This window comes from Pyxicephalus adspersus, chromosome 7, assembly GCF_032062135.1.
Source record: "Pyxicephalus adspersus chromosome 7, UCB_Pads_2.0, whole genome shotgun sequence".
Classification (NCBI taxonomy): domain Eukaryota; kingdom Metazoa; phylum Chordata; class Amphibia; order Anura; family Pyxicephalidae; genus Pyxicephalus; species Pyxicephalus adspersus.
In genome coordinates, this window is record NC_092864.1 from 22,340,246 (window position 1) to 22,358,993 (window position 18,748).

General features: G+C 40.1%; 1 protein-coding gene across 2 annotated transcripts; it reads right to left on the reverse strand.

The window, feature by feature from the left end:
• Positions 1-7,731: 7,731 nt before the first annotated feature.
• Positions 7,732-18,608, reverse strand: SPSB3 (splA/ryanodine receptor domain and SOCS box containing 3). 2 transcript variants are annotated; one of them, XM_072417817.1, is made up of 8 exons: positions 18,470-18,607; positions 17,838-18,036; positions 14,602-14,745; positions 13,550-13,724; positions 13,281-13,468; positions 12,202-12,304; positions 10,959-11,084; positions 7,732-9,795 (listed from the first exon to the last, which is right to left on the reverse strand). In XM_072417817.1, the coding sequence occupies exons 3-8, from the start codon at positions 14,728-14,730 to the stop codon at positions 9,434-9,436; spliced, it is 1,083 nt and encodes a 360-aa protein (XP_072273918.1). In that variant the 5' UTR covers positions 14,731-14,745; positions 17,838-18,036; positions 18,470-18,607; the 3' UTR covers positions 7,732-9,433. The 2 variants fall into 2 exon arrangements, with proteins under 2 accessions (XP_072273918.1, XP_072273917.1); XM_072417816.1 differs by having other exon boundaries at positions 13,281-13,724; positions 18,470-18,608.
• Positions 18,609-18,748: the final 140 nt, after the last annotated feature.

The following is an 18,748-nucleotide window of genomic DNA, read 5'->3' on the forward strand; positions in this document are numbered from 1 at the left end:
TGACAGATACTGATCGCCATTAATGACTGGGAACAAATCTGTATTCTTGGCCGTGTGATCATCAACAGACCTCTCTTTAGTTGACAATCCCCTCATTGTGCACACAAAGACATAAAACAAAAAATATTAACCTAGCCAAATAGTTACAGTTATAGTCAAAATAAACAAAGTATTTTGAAGCTGCCATATTTGGTCCAGATTGGAAATCGCAAAAACAAATATATGGATAGAAGTGGAACACTTTCATACCATTGAAGATTTCAACAGTTTTAAGATAAAGCAGATTCTCATTCATTGTGATTGATTACTCTTCAGTAGGTGGAGCATTTCTTTTAAGTTGCATTTTTGGAAATAAACTGGAACTAAACTCACCTCCCCTCCATCTGCCGCTAGCACAGACATCTTAGACTTGTCTTCAAAGTTCAGGATCTTCCGTCATCCTAAATGGCCAGGTTGGAATGACATGCACACAGGAATTCATTCATTCTAATACTTGTTCTAAAAGGAAGGTGTAGAAGAATGATAGAATGCCAGGTGGATTTAAGGTTTGCTCTGGTAGCTGGTCTACTGGTCACTAGAACAGAGCATCGACACGTCCTAGTCATTTGAGAAAACAAGGAGAATGGACAAACATGAACAAACTTACTGCAAATTTGTTTCCAAAACTATATGATGCACAAAATGGATGAATTGCTAAAGATATACCAAAACTTAGTATTACAATTTCAGGGCCCCACTTAGGTGTATAATTTTGGATTTGCATTGTTTTTGCCAAACTGAATTTCACACTGCCATCCTATATCTCATGATTATTCCATCAGGATTGTACCTTGTACAATTGTCAAATCTATCTAATTGTTTTTACAACTACAAAGCCAGATAATAATGTCATTAAACCTTGTGAAAGAGAGTCTGCCACCAATGAGATATGGACAGTTAAGCTTAGTACACCTGGGGCGATTTTCATGACCTATCCAATAAAAACAATCAAGTCTGAAATGAATTTGAAGGAAATTAGCAGCTTTTTCATAATTAATACCCACGTTATGATCACTTTCCATCCCAGACATTCGGACAGTCAGAACATCTTACATACTGTATGTATGCAGGGTTTTGGGAATTCTGAACGATCTATTACCAAATGGAAAGGCCGCAAAATGGCAGCGTATCTGATTGTGTGTACTAGTGGTGGTCAGACATTTCTGATAGAAGTCGTTACTGATTGGAATTATTTTGTTCTCATATAACATAGGATATCCTGTGCACAAGCAAAAGTGTGCATCCTCTGGAATAGTGGTTGCCAACCTTTTCCAACCGGCAGACCACAAAATTTACCGGACTGCGCATGCACGGGGAGCCAGGTGTCACTTAAAGGGGAAGAAACTTCCCCTTTAGTGACATCATGATGGCAGAACCGGCCACTCTCACATCGCAGGTCTGACCCTGTTGTAATGGGAGAGTGGGCAGGTTGTGTCCACAGACACATCCTGCCCACCTCCCTGAGCCTGCAATGTCTCCGGGAGACATGGTCCATGGCTCTGGCCGGCGTGTCCCCCCAGCAGGTTCTTTCTCCTGACCCCGCTCAGGTGTGCACTGGCCAGGGGATCATACAACCACAATCCGCCATGTTGGCACACCTATCTTTTTCATGGGGGCTTTGGCCAATGTCAGTGCAGCCCTTTATAATAAATTGGTAGGAAGTACTACAGGGAAATTCCTTGGGAACAGTGTAACTGTTAAGAAAGTGAAATCACAGTCATTATTGCCACTTATACAGGCCCAATTATTTTCTATTGTTGCATAACACGTTACCTGTTTTCTCTACACAATTAAAAGAGAACAGAACAAAAAAATCAGGTTTCAGATTGCCCTCATACTGCCCAAGGTTTCAAAAATTAGCTAAAACATTCTCAGTGATTTGCCACCAACAATATTCATTTGAAATCATTAAAAAAATACAATTTTGGATTTTTTGGGAGAATAGACCAAATTCTATCCATTAGTTTCCTTTCTGCTCACATCTAGTGTGCACTAGGCCTTGGTCTGTATTTTTTTTTTTTTTTTTAATAAAAGTACAGTACAGTATACAGTACAGTATATAATTCATCCGTATAACCACCATACAATCTGGTCCTCCCCTTCTATCTAATTGAAGCCCTTTTATCGGACGTTTGCAACTAAACTTTGCGGGTCGTTGTGAGGGTCATCCTGCCACTACAGAAAATGATTCTCCATCACTTCTATTGATCACTTGATTTAATTTGCACTCTACACAAAGTTGGTGAGGCACGAACAACAGATACAAATTAGCTAGTTAACATTTCAAGAGACTGGAAAAATGAAGGAGCCGTGGCTAGAAGATGGATCGATGGGACCTGTTCCACTGATGGATTCCATTCTAATTAAGAGAACAGGTCATCTGGGAAACCATCTGATTGAGTCATTGTCTGGATCTATAGCTTGATAGCTACTCCGCAATCAGCAGATACAGCTTAAGGTATTACACAGTATTATCCTGACCATGTATAACGAACGGCCAGCTTGTTAGCAGGAGTGTGTCTCACTGCTCCCTACATTCTCATCAAGATATCCATCTCTGAGTATATATCAAGGCATAAATGGTGGAAATAAAGGAAAGTTTTAAAATAGTAGTACGTAATGACTAAACTATACGTAATTTAATAAATCATTATGTATAATAAACCATTACGGCCCATTTAGATCTATGTGGTGTGGTAGCACATGGTTGGCCCATTGCTTTTCCATTCATTTTAAATAGTATACACTAAGGCAACTGCAAATCACAACACGCAGGAGAGAACTGAAGTAGTAAAAAAGGATCTTGTGCATTTTTTATAGAATGTTAGGGTGCATTGGAAGCCCTTTTTTTTTGAATTAGCTGCTTTAATGGACGCACCTTAATGTATGACATAATGAGCATGAAAGCACCGCAAATAATTAAATGGTCTTTTACATTTTTTTTTAATGTTTGTTTCATTTCAATGATCCTGTTCTCTTGCATCTCTTTTGAAGCCACTTCATGTTGACATGCACCCTTGTAACGGCTGCTTTACTTTTCCCAGGGTGGGTTACCTGATGGTTGCAATGGTGAATTGTAACTGTCTATGTATTGTACTATTTGTAATCTTCATTGTATGCCTTTTTGGCAGGGTGACAAGGCAAAAGAACAAATAGGAAACTGTGGAAACAGTGTTCTCACTTTTTAACAGGGATACAGACAGCTATAACAACCAAAATGATTTTCCAACCCTTCTCCATTATAAAAACAAAACAAAAACAACAAGTTTCTTTTAAATGTATTTCCTATTCTCATTTAGATTTAAAAACAACTACAGCATGTGATGGTGTATCTGGGTTGATATGACTTCTATAGGTAAATGAAACGATTACATTGATTTGTACAAATACTCTAGCAGTCTCTGTCGCCACCTGTTGACCATAATGGAATAATACACAGTTGTAAAAAAGCTTTGTCTCTATATTGAGCTGTGTACATCTGACTTCTAAGAATTGAAGCATCAATCCACAGATGTTTACATGTCTGTTTTGAAGGTCTGTGTGTAAATGTTTACATGTCTGTTTTCAAGGTCAGAGATTCAGAAAGCAGAGACAAGAACCCAGGCTATTTTGGGAGTTTTTCTATTTCAATTCAGGCACCCAATGATATGAACACCCAATATTCTGACTAATGAACTCCTCAAAAATAATACTAGTAGTTGCCTCCCCTGTGATTATGCAGCCAATGTCACATATCACTGGACAATGCTGAAACTACAAACAACCAAGGTGCATTAGGAACTCTTTAAACTCTTTAAAGGCAAGGGTGTCAAACCCAAATACACAGAGGGCCAAAATTAAAAACTTAGACAAAGTCGCAGGCCAACCTTGAAATTTAATAAAAATATTGAAGAATTTTTTCCTTCTCATTAGATATAAACAATTTTCATATGGAAACAAAGAGGTTTTGCTTCACATTTAATCTGGAACAAGCTTATAATAAAGAGGCATACAATTTATTTATTTATTTTTATTTAAGAAAAAATCTCTATTTGTAGTCTTCTGAGTTAAATTTCAATAGTAACCTTTTTGCACAAGCTAACACCAATAATAACAATATTCGTCTGAGGAGGAGTGCTGGAAATGCCAGACGCAGCCAATGCGGAGCTAAATCTTATAAGTGGTCAGCCGCTGAAACTCCCTCTTCATTGAAATAGAGCCGCTACTAAAATTCCTGGCATTATTTGCGTCTATACAACAGTCCAATGCGGGGCCACGCATAGGCAGAGAGCACACTGGTCTATAGACGCGAGTGATGCTGGGAATTGTAGTAGCGGCGCTATTTCATGCAGCGGCGGGCCAGCTGCAGTTCATTATTAGGATTCCTTTGGGGCCAAAAAAAAGGACATTGGGGCCAGCGTTTGACACCCCTGATATAAGGGGTCCTTTATCTTTTATTCTTGTGGAACCAGAAAAACAAGAAGAAACATTGTGGAATGCTGCTGGACTAAGCGTTCTAGCCAGAGGGAATTTTAGAAACAATCATGCTGACCTACTTATTCATTTTGGATCAACACCCTTTTGTCATTCATTTGCAGCACTCAAGATCAGAATCACTCTAATAGGTGTTTAACGTAAAACTGTACTTATTGGGACTTGAATAATTAGCATCCCCATCAAACCCTGGGTGTTGTCTGTCCACTTTTATTTTTTGCCCAGCCCCAGTCCAGCTATCTTCATTGTATGTCCTCTCGTCAAGCCAAAAAGCCGCTATGGCTCTCTACTGCTAAGCCTATCCTGCTATATAGAGGACGAGAGGGAGCAAGGGGAACATCAATACATATAACAGCATCCTCGGTCATCAGAGGTCCAAGAGGACTGATCAATACCCATATTCTTCATGTTAGGGGACATCTGTACACCCCCTAAATTTTTACTCAACTCAATTATGAACAGTTGTTGCAGACAATGAAAATCTGAAATGTGTACATCAAGTGACTTGACATACCAGGACAAGTAGAAGCTGAAAATGTGTCTTATGGAGATAAGAATTGTAACTAGAGAATAACTTTATACCATTTTACAACATGTAATGCTGGCCGTTTCTCTACATTAATTATCTTCCTAGATGTCACTGCAAACTCCCCACAGGTATATTAGCCTGGAGCAGCTGTCTGATTCTGCAGTCAGATTGGCTCACTTACCTTTGAAGCCCCATAAGGGAATCGCCATCAACTTAGCAAATATTAACATGTGCCACTAGTTCTGTATCTACGGAGATATGTCACTGGGGGTCTAGGAGTGATTATACAATTCAAGGAACCGGTGATGTTCATGTTAGATCACATCAAAGGGTTGATTGGGATGATGAGACAATGTTTATAGGAATCACACACACAAGTCAATTCAATAACGGAAATTGTTTTGCCTGCATAATGTCCTTTTAGTAGGTGCATGGCAATTTCCTCATGTGTTCATTTCACAAACATATATTCCAAGTCCTGAAAAAGTATAACGACCTGAATCATTTTTTGGGTTCTCCTGTCCACTCAACATATAACAAATAAACTTAATACACTTGACCTTGCATAGTGATTAGTATACTTGCAGCTTTAGGCATCTGAAGTTATAAACCTTGCCTGGCTGGTATCAGACTGCCACTCAGTCCCAGCTTCATGCAGAGAAATCCATTAGTGATTCTCGACAACCTGCCATTTCTGCTCTGAGAATCCAGACGATTTTCACATTGTATGGTTTGCTTAGTTTGTATCTTTTGGATTCCAATCTCTGCAAGCAGAACTGACAAGCTACAGTTCAAATTAACAATATGTTTCCCACAGCAGAGTTCTGGTTTACCATGGTGTAGGTTTTCTATATATGGGCCAGTTCAGACCTGCAGTGGGACCCCAGCAATCCTGCACAGCTCCCAGCAGCTGGCACCTTGGCGTATGCAGTGCAGTCTGGGTTCAGTTCAGGCACCAGTGTATGATTCCAAACTGCTCACTGCCTCCCCCATTCATTCAAATATTAAATTGCCACAGATGCTACATGTTGCATCTCCTCCAAGGCAGCAGTTGACTGGCTTGAGGAAGCCGTAAACACACAGGAATCACACTGCCAGTCTGAGCACAGACTAAGGTTTAGTTTTGTAAAAGGTGATTACACCCATGTTACAAAATAACGAACAATGGGAAGTTGGGGTCACAATACATAGCCACTGGAAAGTTTGGGCATATTACAAATACAATAACAAAATGGGATGTACTTCGGTCAGGGAATTATAAAGTTAAAACAAAGAATACCAAAGGTTACTGGACACATATGACACAAACAACTGGGAGCACTGAAAATGTATTGCATGTTGCCCTGCACACTTTTTGAGCACCTGGCTACAGCTCCTTCTACCGGGCTGAACAAAATTTCTGGGGAGAACATTTTACCCTATCAGGTAAAGGAATATGTCCAACTTAAAACTTGCATGTACCTTTGCTATCCTTGTGTGTACAGCAAAAATAAGAAAAGATTATTTCCAGCGACAGTCATCTGAAGTCTGATTGCTTCCGAGTCAGTAAAAGCCAAGTAACTAGTGTTTTTAGATACAGGGCAATCTAGTTCTCTCTTCATAGATTAACCCAAAGTGTACCTAAACTCAGAATTTTTACTTAGCTAGACAACCCTTTTATTTAAAGTAAAAATTTTGTTTATGTTTGTTTGAGTGCAACAACCTTTTAAAAAAAAAAAAAAAAAAAATTAAGGTGCAGCACCTTAATTGAATGGAATGGAAGCGCAGACCCTTTTGGCTGCTCCTTCTGCACATCTCGCCCATGCACAGAAGGAGCCCTTTCATCAATGGGGGAAAAAATTGCCGATTTCATGCATGCACAGTAAGATCGGCAAGTTTTTTTTCAATCTACGTCACCCAAACTGGTGCTTGCGCAGTGCTAGATCGGGTGACATAGGAAGAAGAATACAAAAGAAGAGAGAAGGTGGCAGCGTCTGGCGCTCCCTCCGTGCCAGGCTGAGGACAGATACTAGAACGGCGCAGGACCGATGGAAGAAACCTCCCGACGGATACACGGATCGGTGGGATTAAAGGTGTGAATTTGAAGTGTGATTTTTTTGTTTTGGATTAGTTTTAGGTTTACTTCTGCTTTAAGTTATTCTATAGATAAAATAAGTTTTACTGTCTTAAAGCTTTTGGATTTAAACTTTCAGATCCCAGATGTCAGTAGGAAAGGTTTGGATCAGAGTGGTGGACTAAATATTATCTACAAGATAAGAACCACCACCCACCACCTATTATACATGTTGCCTCTTGTAGAACACCTCTGATGAATAATGCATTGCCTGTAGTAAAGGACTCGATTCTTGGGAATCTTTAAAAGCCCGATTCATATTTCAAAGTGGCTAAATAAATTCCAAGTGAATCTAACAAAAGCTGTGGAGTTCAGAGTAGAACATTCTAACTATTCTGCTGGCATGCAGCAGAGAAAGACCCTTGCACTCTGTGTAGAAGCAGCAGCCTTTTGTCTTTATATGTTTCCTTTGTCCAGTTAGTGACCACCATGTACCAGACCTACATCCCAACTCACCTATTGTACTCTTAAAATATTTTAAATATGCCCAGGCAGGTTGAAAGACAATATTTCTGAATGATCAAGAACAGGAACTAAAGCGAATTAAAATCATATAAATCAATTACGCAAATTCTGATATAGTCAAACAGGTGTTTTATATAAATAATCACATTAGTAATGTTAAAGAATAAGTGCACTTTTAAAACACCCTTCAAAATAAGCCTGTCGGGACAAATTTAGAGGGCTAAAATTTCGGACTTGGTTTTGAAGGCACATCAGAGGGGAGGTTATCAGGTGTATCCTTCCTTCACTACTCAAAGATGCAATGACCTGGAACATGCAAACACATATCAGGTATTGGGGCATCCAATATGTATATGATTGTTCTGGATCAGCCATCTCCAGATTTGTAAAGAATGTAAATATGCAACTTCAAAATAAGTTCGCAATAGCAGCACCCATACTTCTGTCCCGATAAATCCTCTTTCATATATTCAGGTAAAACAAGCAAGTGAGCAAATATAAATGTGTATCATTTACCTTCTCTTTTGCAAAATATTATATACATTAGACTTTCTCTATACAGACCAAATTTTAAACAATGCATCCAAGGATCTTTATGTGCATACTGCTTACATAAGCTCCATACAACAGGGGGACCATCAGGGAACAATGCACAGCTAAAGGGATGCCAGGGATGCCTTCTTTCATACAACAAAAATGTATAGTTCACAGTACATTTCCTGTCTTACATAATACTTGACAGAAGGCAAGGGTTCATGATTTTTTTTAGAACTGATGGCAACTATGTGGAGTAACAGAAAATTATAATTTTTTTTTTTTAATTCTTACCCCAATTGCGCACTTATTCTTTAACACCATGCACAATATTAATGCCGTATTTCATTCTGAATCTTGAAGCCTTACAGAGGAAATCCACATATTATATCAGCAGTCATATATTAAGCAAACTGAACCATTGTTATATCTGATCAGGTCCTTCATAGATACCAATAGGCGCTTATCAAAAGACTAAAATTACATCTCTTTTTGTGCAAGTTCGGTATTAGCAAAGGGCAAACAGTTGTCAAAAGTTGCGTAGAAACAGTATGCAGATTTTTGTTTTGGCCGTTCTTGAAGAATTACTATGATTGAGTCCTGTGTGCGGCTGTACATTACAGTACAGCAAGTCAACTAACTCTTCCCTCTTCAAACCAGCCAGAGTGCAGAGATAGCCTTTGTGGTCATTCAATCAATACTAAAACAAAATTCTGGTAGCTGGGTATCCACTGTCTTACCCTTAGTATATGCCAATAAACAACTCTTTTCAAACTTTCCCACTGACCCCAATGCAAAGCAGTAGGATCTTCTGATTTTAAGTTGTCGTTCTGGTCCAGCTCAGTTGAGTAAAGAGGAAGAATCCGATGCCTAATGACGTTTTGTATTAGCAACAAAATGTCATATGTGATTAAAGTGCTGGTAAAATGACAAACTAGTTAACATATAGGGATCTGGATCATTTAGAAGCCCATAATGCGAAAAGTCAGGTGTTAAAAAACCATTTGCCTCACAAAAGGCTGAAGTTCTGAACTTGTACGAAACCAAAAACCAGGCCTAAGAAGAACCATGCGGTCTCTAGCACCAACATCCTTTTTTCAATTTTACAAGATAATATTTTGATCAGTACAAGTTTCCTGATTGCCTTGGTCTCACAAGGTCAAATTTTCTTATTTGTTTACATAAGAGGTCTCTTATTGATCCTTTGAAGAGTTCACAGTGGATGTTACAGCAGATGATGGTAAAAGAGCTCCATATGGCACCCTTCATTCCACCAATGATTAAATCCTGCGGCAGCGTTTCCGCTGACAGTCTTCAGGCTCTGTCGGGCAGCTGCTGTCAGAGTCACTTCCACAGGAGGTGCTGGCCATACCATCGCTTTTGCGTTGCCGGCTGGGGTTGATGCCCATCTGCAGGACCCAGCCTAGCTTGTTGCTCAAGACTTGTTTGAGCCCAGGAGGAAGGGGTAAGGCCTCCAGAGAGTCTACGTTGTCGGGCAGCAGCTGGCGTATGCGGGCACAGCACAGGTACTGAAGGGACGTGCGGCAACAGCAAGAGCGAATAACCTTCATGCTGCTCTTAGCAGCTGTGGAGCAGACCATCGGAAAAAGCTTTTTGTTCCTCAACTGTGTTGCTGCTATGCCTAGAAGGAAGATAATATACATTAGCAAGATGCCTTTATGATGATCTAGTTCAAAATGTCATTTGTTAAAGTATTTAGTAACAAGAAAAAGAATATTTATAATATACCTGTAAGACCCCTTAATAATTAATCTCCTCCACAGCCCATTAACATATTCAGCACTTCCAAGTGTTAGCAGAGCACATGACCTGCTACCCTGTGATCTTGTATAGGACAAAAAACCAATTGGTAGGCTCAAGCACTCAAGTCACATGCCTGGGTAAGTGATGTTACTGCTTCCTTATGTCACTGACACTACTGGAGGTTGGGGATGCCCCTTTCAGAGACAATGGGCCTGATTTATTAAAGCTCTCCAAGGCTGGGGAGAATACACTCATCAGTGAAGCTGGGTGATCTAGCAAACCTGGAATGAATTTCTTCAAAGTCATTTGCTAGCAAATGTTTTGAATCCTAGACTAGATCCATTCCAGGATCACCCAGATTCACTGATGAAAGTGTATTCTCTCCAGCTATGGAGAGCTTTAATAAAACAGGCCCATTGCCACTTTGGTCTGCATAGACAAGATGATTGTGTCTCACATGGCTACTTCATAGTAAAGGAAACTAAATTCATAGATTTAGTTTTTAAAATCTGTTATATTTCTCAAATATTTTAAAAATTGATGAATATACAGTAAATGTTGTGAATATTTATTGCTCTCCCAATTTATTGCTCTCTCTCCTCCCACCCAATTAGCTGGGTGGGAGGAGGTTGAAACTGGGTTCTCAAAAGGTGGGCAATACACAGCTAATTTTGTGTTCCCAGGTATTTGCACCAGAGATGTTTAGGAACCTCCTTTAATTGTGGCGTCTTTCTACCACCCCCTTTACTTTGTAACTTTTACCCCCCTATGTCTGATGGCAGCCAGGTGGGTAAAGAGAAGTGCCCTGTGGTGTGCCTGGCTAAAATGTGCTGGGGAGAACACTGCTAGATAACATTTTATTGGACAATCACACACAAAATATAGGATGCAACCAAAAACACTTGAGCTTTGCAAACAAGATTATTTGTTCTAGAAAAGAAAAACAAAGTTACACAACCTGTTTCAAAATTCTGTATTTCTTTTAATTATTCTTACTAAAAATATATGATAACACGTTTTTTAATCCTAATTTATTCTCACCAATGCATTTGCGATTTTTGTAGAAGGTAAGCACTCCGTGCCATGTGTCCAGGTGGACACCGATGATCGATCCCTGGCCAAAACGTGATGAGAAGCTGCTTTTGTCACCCTTGTGCTGGAGTAATCCTAAGTGACAAAGAACACAGTATTTCAGTCTCAACATAAGTGAGCTTCTATTTTAATTATTGAGTAATATATTGATTCTGTTAGATGTATACCATTAAATGCCAGTCCAATTAATAAATCAATCATGAGACTAAAAGCGAGTCACATTCTAAACCAGGACCAGGAAAAGATTTGTTCATGAGGTAAAAGATAAAAACTTACAATAAAACCTTTAATAAACATTCAATAAAACAAAACTTCAAAGCAAAAGTGAAAAATGAAATCAAGCATGTAAAACATATGTACTAAACAATTAGGCACCCCACAAATACATACACACACACACAATAATTTATTTTTGTAACAAAAGTGAGAACAATAATAGAACATAAAAGATCTTTCCCCACTTCTCTTGATGGTCAGAGCTTAATAAACAACATGTTTAGCAGTGGTATATTGCTTCTTCATTAGAAGATTTAGTACAAAAACACTAGATAATGATAGAGGTCCAATTGGATAAACTTTTTACCATTTACCATATAGTGACCATGCCACTGATCACATATTGTCCAAGTAGTACTCACATCAAAAAGTGATTCCAAGGATAAAAGGTAATCCGGCAATTGAAACAAACGGAAGATAAATGCACAGACTAAACTGGGACTTTTGAAGTGGAATGAAGAGATTTGTTCAAGACGTATGATTAATTACTGAAGGCAAACATATTTTGGCCAAACCTGATCCACTCAAGGAATTCTGTTGTAATAAATGATCTGGTGACAGGGTTTTTACCTACTCCAGGAAAATGTGGACAATGCTGGACTACCCATGAAGGGCAAATTGACATTGTCTCTGCAAGGAGGCCCCCGAACCCAGGTAAATTCACTTCACACCTATTTTGGCAGAAATGTCTCTTGACTGAGAGGACCGTTTTTTTGTTGAATTTAGGGTTTAATGTTTTTAAATTCATGAAGGAACTACTGTGCCATCAGAGCAGAGAAAGAGGTATAGGTCTAATACCAGGGGTGCGGACCAATCAGGGTTTAGCATTTAATAAACCTGGGAAGCCCTGATATCAAGACAAGACTACAGGAACTATTAGGAGGCAGTCAGGAGGTAGTGTTTACATCAGTATCACCTGTGTATGATAGTCCCCAACTCTCCGCGTCTTTTCCTAGAAGACTGCAAAATGTGTGTCGATATTTGTCCAGGTTCACATCTGATGTTCCAATGCCAACCATCTAAAGAAAAAAAAAATTGTAATAGGACACAGGTGTAAAATAGTAAATGCTAACAGATATTACAGATGCTTTGTCCAGGACCTCTCATTGAAGGACACATACATTCACTTCCTGGTGGCTGCAGCTGTTAGGCTTTCTACTACGGACCATTGAACGATCATATTTATTTGAGGTAAAAAAAAAAACAGCAAAGAAAGAATGACTGGTATTCTGGAAAGACAGATAATGTCATGAAGAGGAAATATGAGGCTGGTCACCTGGATTTAGCTTTGGGTTTCATCCATTTTCTTATTGACATCTGGTAACATTATTAAAGGCACACCTAACTCTCCCACAACCTAACCTAAACCCACTATGTTGGAGTATTAACCTTCTTCATATAAGAACGTGGATCGAACAGTAGCATCTTGAGATTTTCCCAATTAAACTGTGTGTATGACAATATGGCAGCATCTTCCTAATCTGCTACAGTTTGTTTTTGCACAAAACATACAAACTAAAAAGTGCTATTACTGGGATGCAAATGTTGACTTAACTAACAGTCAGTAGCTAAGGCCAGATTTACACATCTAATCATTAAGTCTGACCTGCATCATATTCCCCCAGCCCCAAACAGAGCAAAAAAAAAAAAAAAAAAGCAATTCAAGACTAAGGATTCCCAGAGCACTATGCTGCAGAAGCCAATTAATGAAGGCAGAAAGAGTTCCACAACTGGCATCTGTCAGGGCTCTGCTCCAAGCGCAGGGTACATTTTAGTCCACTGATTAAGAAGTTTGTAGGACTTTCTAAGTTTTAAGTAAACAGAGCTCCCACTGAACTTTGTTAGTCTTTAAAGTCTGGAAGCTGGACGAGGGAGCACTTGGGAAGTGCATTCCAGTGCTTTCTAAAAGTGCAGCATACCACTGCTTGAGCACCCTCTGCATTCTCGTTTTATATTTTGTGAAGATCTCTGTACCTTTCAATGACCGGAACATACCATGTCTGTGCCGTACACAGGCGACGTCATCTTGATCTCCCAAAAGTGTTGCCCCTCTGTAAGCATCTTAGTGCCCCGAATGGCAGCTGTGCCACAGCTGTACTCCATGTGGAAGCTCACTTTGCGATTGTCGCAGCTTAGAACTGTGGCTGTAGATTTACTCCCATCATCCCACACCCAGTCAAAGTCTGCAAGAGAACAAAAAGCAGAAAGTGAGTAATGGACAACCATCTTCTTTAAACCGCAACGGTTAGTGCTTTTGGTCTTACAATCATCTTCCTCTCCACACTGGCAGCTCTTGATCTGATGGAAGGCATACAGGCTGGAGCAATACATATCTTTCTGGCTGTCACAACTGCAATATGATTCTCCTGTCACAGGCACGGCACTGGGGATGGAGGCTGGCAAGTGCAGCAGTTCGACCTCAGAGTCACTGTTACTGTGCTGTGAAAGAAGAAGAATTAAGGGAAATATTGGTGTTAAAGTGATATTTTATTTGGAACATAATTGTAAGTATCTGGCAGAGGTATTACCATAAGACCATGACATACTTACCATTCCGTCATACCTGGTGGCAATTCACCAACCACAGCAAATAAGCACTCACAGAACAGGATCTCTAGTCTGACATGAGCCTAACTGACAGAGGAAGCAATGCTAAGGCATACACCTAAATCTATAGTTTAAACAAAAGCTATTCTGCAGTTTCCAACAGCATGGCACTTAGATTTCTGGTAGTGTATATAAACCTTAGAACAACTATGTTTTTTATCAGTCTTTAGATGTGGTGGCTACTTAAGTTTCTAAGATAAAACATTTTTAGGGAAAAATATTTGCTGACCCCTGAGGTTACTTCCACTGCGCTTGCGTGAGATCAGCACTCCCTTTTGATGAAAAGGCTCCTTCAGAAGGAGCAGCCAAGAGCCTCCCGGGATGTGTGACGTAGGTATCCCTATCTCAATTAAGGGGGAGATTGCGCTTAAAAAAACTCACAAACAGAATTTTTACTTTAAATAAAAGGGTTGTCTACCCCTTTATGTAAAGTAAAAATTCTGAGTTTAGGTACGCTTTAATATGTACCTATGCCATTTGTCTAACTTAATGATGCTATTGTTACAAGCTACGTTATCTATGTCTTTTATATGTGAAAAATTATGTGAACAACAGTAGTTGTTAACAATTGTCAGGAAAGTTGAAAAAATGTGTCCCTGGTAAAAATAAGGGAAAATAAAGCATGGCGGCCAACCTATCTAAGGAGGGGTAATCTGCAAAATATTACCTTTTTGTTTTAGGGTAATATATGCTTCCATATAAACCATACCTGACCATCAGAGTCATAGCCTCGAGTCTCTTCTCCTGCTGGTAGGGCTGGGGCTCGGGTTTCCTGGTCTCTTCTCACTCCACTGAGCACAAAACGCCAGGCACGGCTATTGCGTGGGCGACGCGCCATGATATACAGTAAATTCTGCAAAAAAAAAAATAATAAAACCGTTAAAAAGTTAATAGATGGGCCACAGGCTTGCCGACCATTAGAAAATAGGTAACTGCAAGACCTTCAACTATTCAAGGGAAAATTTCACGCCACTCAATTGGCCTTAGGCATAGCTTTCAACATCTGGCCACCCAACTGCCTGCAAATGTCATAGACTAAGCTGGTTTTCTCCTTCAATCATTTCTTCTCTTAAATCCCCAATGGAGTCTAAAAATGTAACAGATCCTTCCCTAAATTTCTTAATCATATAGAAGGCCATTCCTTCTTCCTGGACTGAGCAAAGCTCAAATGTAAAGACTGCTCAGTTCTGAAATACTATAAGCCCAAACTGCATGATTATTTTGCCTGGGAAGTGGCTCAATGACAGGAATCAAGATGAATGGCACTGGAGTCTCTGAACTCGGACCAAAGGAAGATCATTGGTTTGACCTGCAATCTTCTATGCAAAGCACAAAATATAATATACGTATATAAATACAAACATATTCAAAATATAATTGTAAAATATGAAAAACAAAACATGCCGGCCGATTGGTCATTATAAGCAACTGCACTGTTTTTATTTGCCACAGCTTTAAAAATAAAATAATTTAGAAAAAGAAAAAAAAACGTCAGGTGCTATAGTTTTATGTATTGACCTTGTTATGACTCATTATGATGTGTACACAAATCAAGGGAAACTTTTTGAAAGTTGCCGCAGATGATAAAAAACACTGAAATATTAAAGTCTACTAGACTGTAATGTGTTCTGAGTACAAATACAGACAAAACAAGAATGAATACTGATCTAAATATAACTATATATAAAAGGCGCTAAAACAGCAAAACAAATACGTTTAGTGGTTTAGGAAAATAATGAAACAAATTAGCTTTCTGACAGTTTTAGAAGCAGTACTATGACTACAAGTTCCATATGTCAGCTCATTTAATGCATACATAATAAAATCCCATTGTGTACTTTCCATAGCTAAGGGACCATGGAACTATCTAGTGACCAGCGCGGGTCATTTTATATCGCCATCTTGTGACCAAGAGTGTAATTGCAACACCACCTTGACCATCCAAATAATTGTATATTTCTGTAAGTAAAGTTGCTGTTGGAGATTTTCTTGTTGACCAAATTTTTACCAGACAAAAACTAAAAACCGAACAGGAGTTCTGATCCTTACCCACTGTATTTACAACTGAAAAAATAATTTTAAATACAGCACAAAAAAACAGTGGTTTATTAAAGGACTGGGCAGACTGAATTTCCAATTTTTGGAATTAACAATTCCAAGAAAGTTCTGTCTAGAAAGATACAAGCCACACCAAAGAATAAAACAAACAATATTGCTATATAGGTTGTATGGAAAGAGAGATAACCAGAAAGGATGGGGGGACAGATAACAAGAGAGAAGACAAAACAACAAATAAGACCAAGAGAGATAAGGAGGGAGGAAAGGAGAAGAAAATAACAAGAGGGAGGGGGGCAGACAAATAACAGGAGGGGAGAACAAAAATAAGGAACTGACTTTTAGTGCCCCATGCTGTTCTATAGAGAGGAGAGAAAGAGCAAGCAGCAACCCCCTGTGCTCTTCTTCATTGACTTGTGTAGCGGTCACTGATCATCAGATGGGTGACCGCTGTACACATCAGATGACTACAATATTGTCCAATCTTAAAATATCTTTACATACTGCAGTGTTCTCCCTAGACCCTTTAAGCTGGGCAAACCACCCGGCACTTTTCAGTAACCACCTGGATGTTTTTGGGTGGTTACTGAAGAGTTGGGTCACAATACAGGGGTCAGCAAATGCCTGGGCTGAACACTGGACTGTACAGCCAAACCTATACCCTTATACCCGACAGGGGTCCTAACTCTTCCCCCATTTGGGGGGGGGGGGGACATTTCAAGGGATTGATGTTTTACAGAATGTATTCCTGTAGAGAATATGGATGTTCCCCATGGAGGTCTGAAAGATAGCCCAGATGATCTGCGTTGTGAATATGGAGCTACATCTATTGTGCCTTACTTCCCCCACCTTCCAGATTGCAAGCTCTTCAGGGCAGGGTTCTCTCCACTCCTGTGTCGCTGTCTGTATTTGTCGGTCATTTGTCCCTATGTATTGTACAGCGCTGTGTAATATGTTGGCGCTATATAAATCCTGTTTAATAATATTACAACAAGGAATTTAAGCCTGGAGAACATCAATGTAATGGTCGTGTCACACGGTGACCTTAGGGTGTGTTCACCAGCGGATATTTCAAAGTATACCGAATGAAAATAAAAAGGTAATAAAAACAAAGTTTCTCTACATACACCCTTTAATTACACAGTAAGCTATGACCCGGAGGCCTTAAAGCTGAAAACGAAGACGGACTGAAACAACAAAAACCCACCAGGAGGAAGTACTAGAAAATCTAACTCCCCGGCTCCTGGTGACTTATTGTTAAAGCAGAACTGTAAAGAGAAGTTTCTTTTTTTTTTTACCTTTGTAGATCCCTTCACAAGCAGATTGAATTTGGTCCCGCGCTGTCCCAGATTTCCCCTTCTACACACCCGACACAGCGAACCCCACACTGTCTTCCCTCCTTTCCACGCTAACTTCTTGTATCTTCCGATCACTTCCTCGTGTCACCCAATCAGGTGATGTGTCTTCCTATAAATATAAAGTTGTGCTGATCTTATTGCGCATGCGCAAGATCCAGCCTTTGTTTTCTTTACATTATAGGAAAGCCCTTGATGACGCATTGCTGATCTCAGACATGTGCAGAAGAAGAATCAGCGTAAAGATAAAGGAGAAAGGAATCCCCCCCATAAATACATGTTTTCATTATGTTAAAGGGAAAGGCTCCTTTTACATATTGTTTAAAATGTGACGATTGGTTTGCTTCGTATATGTGAACATCAGAAGACTGCCAATGAAAGCGATATTTCGTGATTGTTCCCAGAAAAACGTGTGTTGTACACAAAGCTTTGTTCTGATCTAAAGAGAAGAGGGAGGGGAGACGAGCGAGCTGCACCCCACTCACTCTCCTCCATAGCAGTACACAGCAGTTGTTTCCAATCGTCGTTCACCAACCTGCTACAGTGGATTGATGAATGATGTCCAGGGACCGCTGTACCCAGGTCAGATCTTCGCATGGGCGTGTGTACGTAACTTTAATGTTGGCAGCCAACTTCCAGTGTCAGGATGAGGGAGGCACAACTGGCAGAGGAGGCAGCAATCCTCAGACGTAGGTAGAAGGCTCGCCGTGTGGCTCTGCCCATCTGATGACAACCTAAGAATAATAATGGGAAGTAAAGCTGATATCCGGACAGATTATAATGATACCTTCCTGTTACATGTCCAGCGGCAGCTTCTATCACAAACCAGAAGAGGGGGCAATAGTGATGCCAGTACATGGACTGGGCGCCTCTGCTGTTGCCCCTGTCAGGAATGGCGCCCACAAGGGGCCAGGAGAGGGAATTATCTGCAGATTCCCAAGACATTCACCTCTCATTATCAGTGTCAGTATAGGGGGAGCTGCCTCCAGGTAAGTAAACACAATGACAACAAACCTTGTCAGCCTGTGGCTGCTCTCCCAGGATCACCCAGCTGGAAACATATTGGCCTATACACACTTCAGCACCTCCCTTATACCCTGGGCAAATGTCTAGGCCCCACAAACCACCCCTTGGCCTGTTTGCCCCCTCTCTTCTCCCTGCACCTACCTCCCGACACAGACGTCAACAATAACCCCTGAACTCCCTCTGCCCCCTCCGAGAAGCAGCAGCGGCGACGACCCTTCCCCCAGTCTCCATTGGCTAAAGCTTTGCGTCACTCAACTAATACCGCGCCTCTGATTGGTTTACGTAAGTGTACATCTACGAGATAAGGCGGGTCCAAATGCTTCCTCGCTCTCGCCGATTGGTGGTTTCCAGAAATCCCTTTTACAGAAAAAGCCCGCCTCTTTCGTTGCGTTTACAAGATTTTGTTCACGTCTAGCATGT

Coding starts and splice junctions, on each gene's coding strand:
- SPSB3 (XM_072417816.1), bottom strand. CDS start 14,730: ATGGCGCGTCGCCCACGCAATAGCCGTGCCTGGCGTTTTGTGCTCAGT. Junction 13,725..14,601: donor GCTATGACTCTGATGGTCAG/GTATGGTTTATA, acceptor CTTCTTTCACAG/CACAGTAACAGTGACTCTGA. Junction 9,796..10,958: donor CAAAAATCGCAAATGCATTG/GTGAGAATAAAT, acceptor TCTTCCTTCTAG/GCATAGCAGCAACACAGTTG.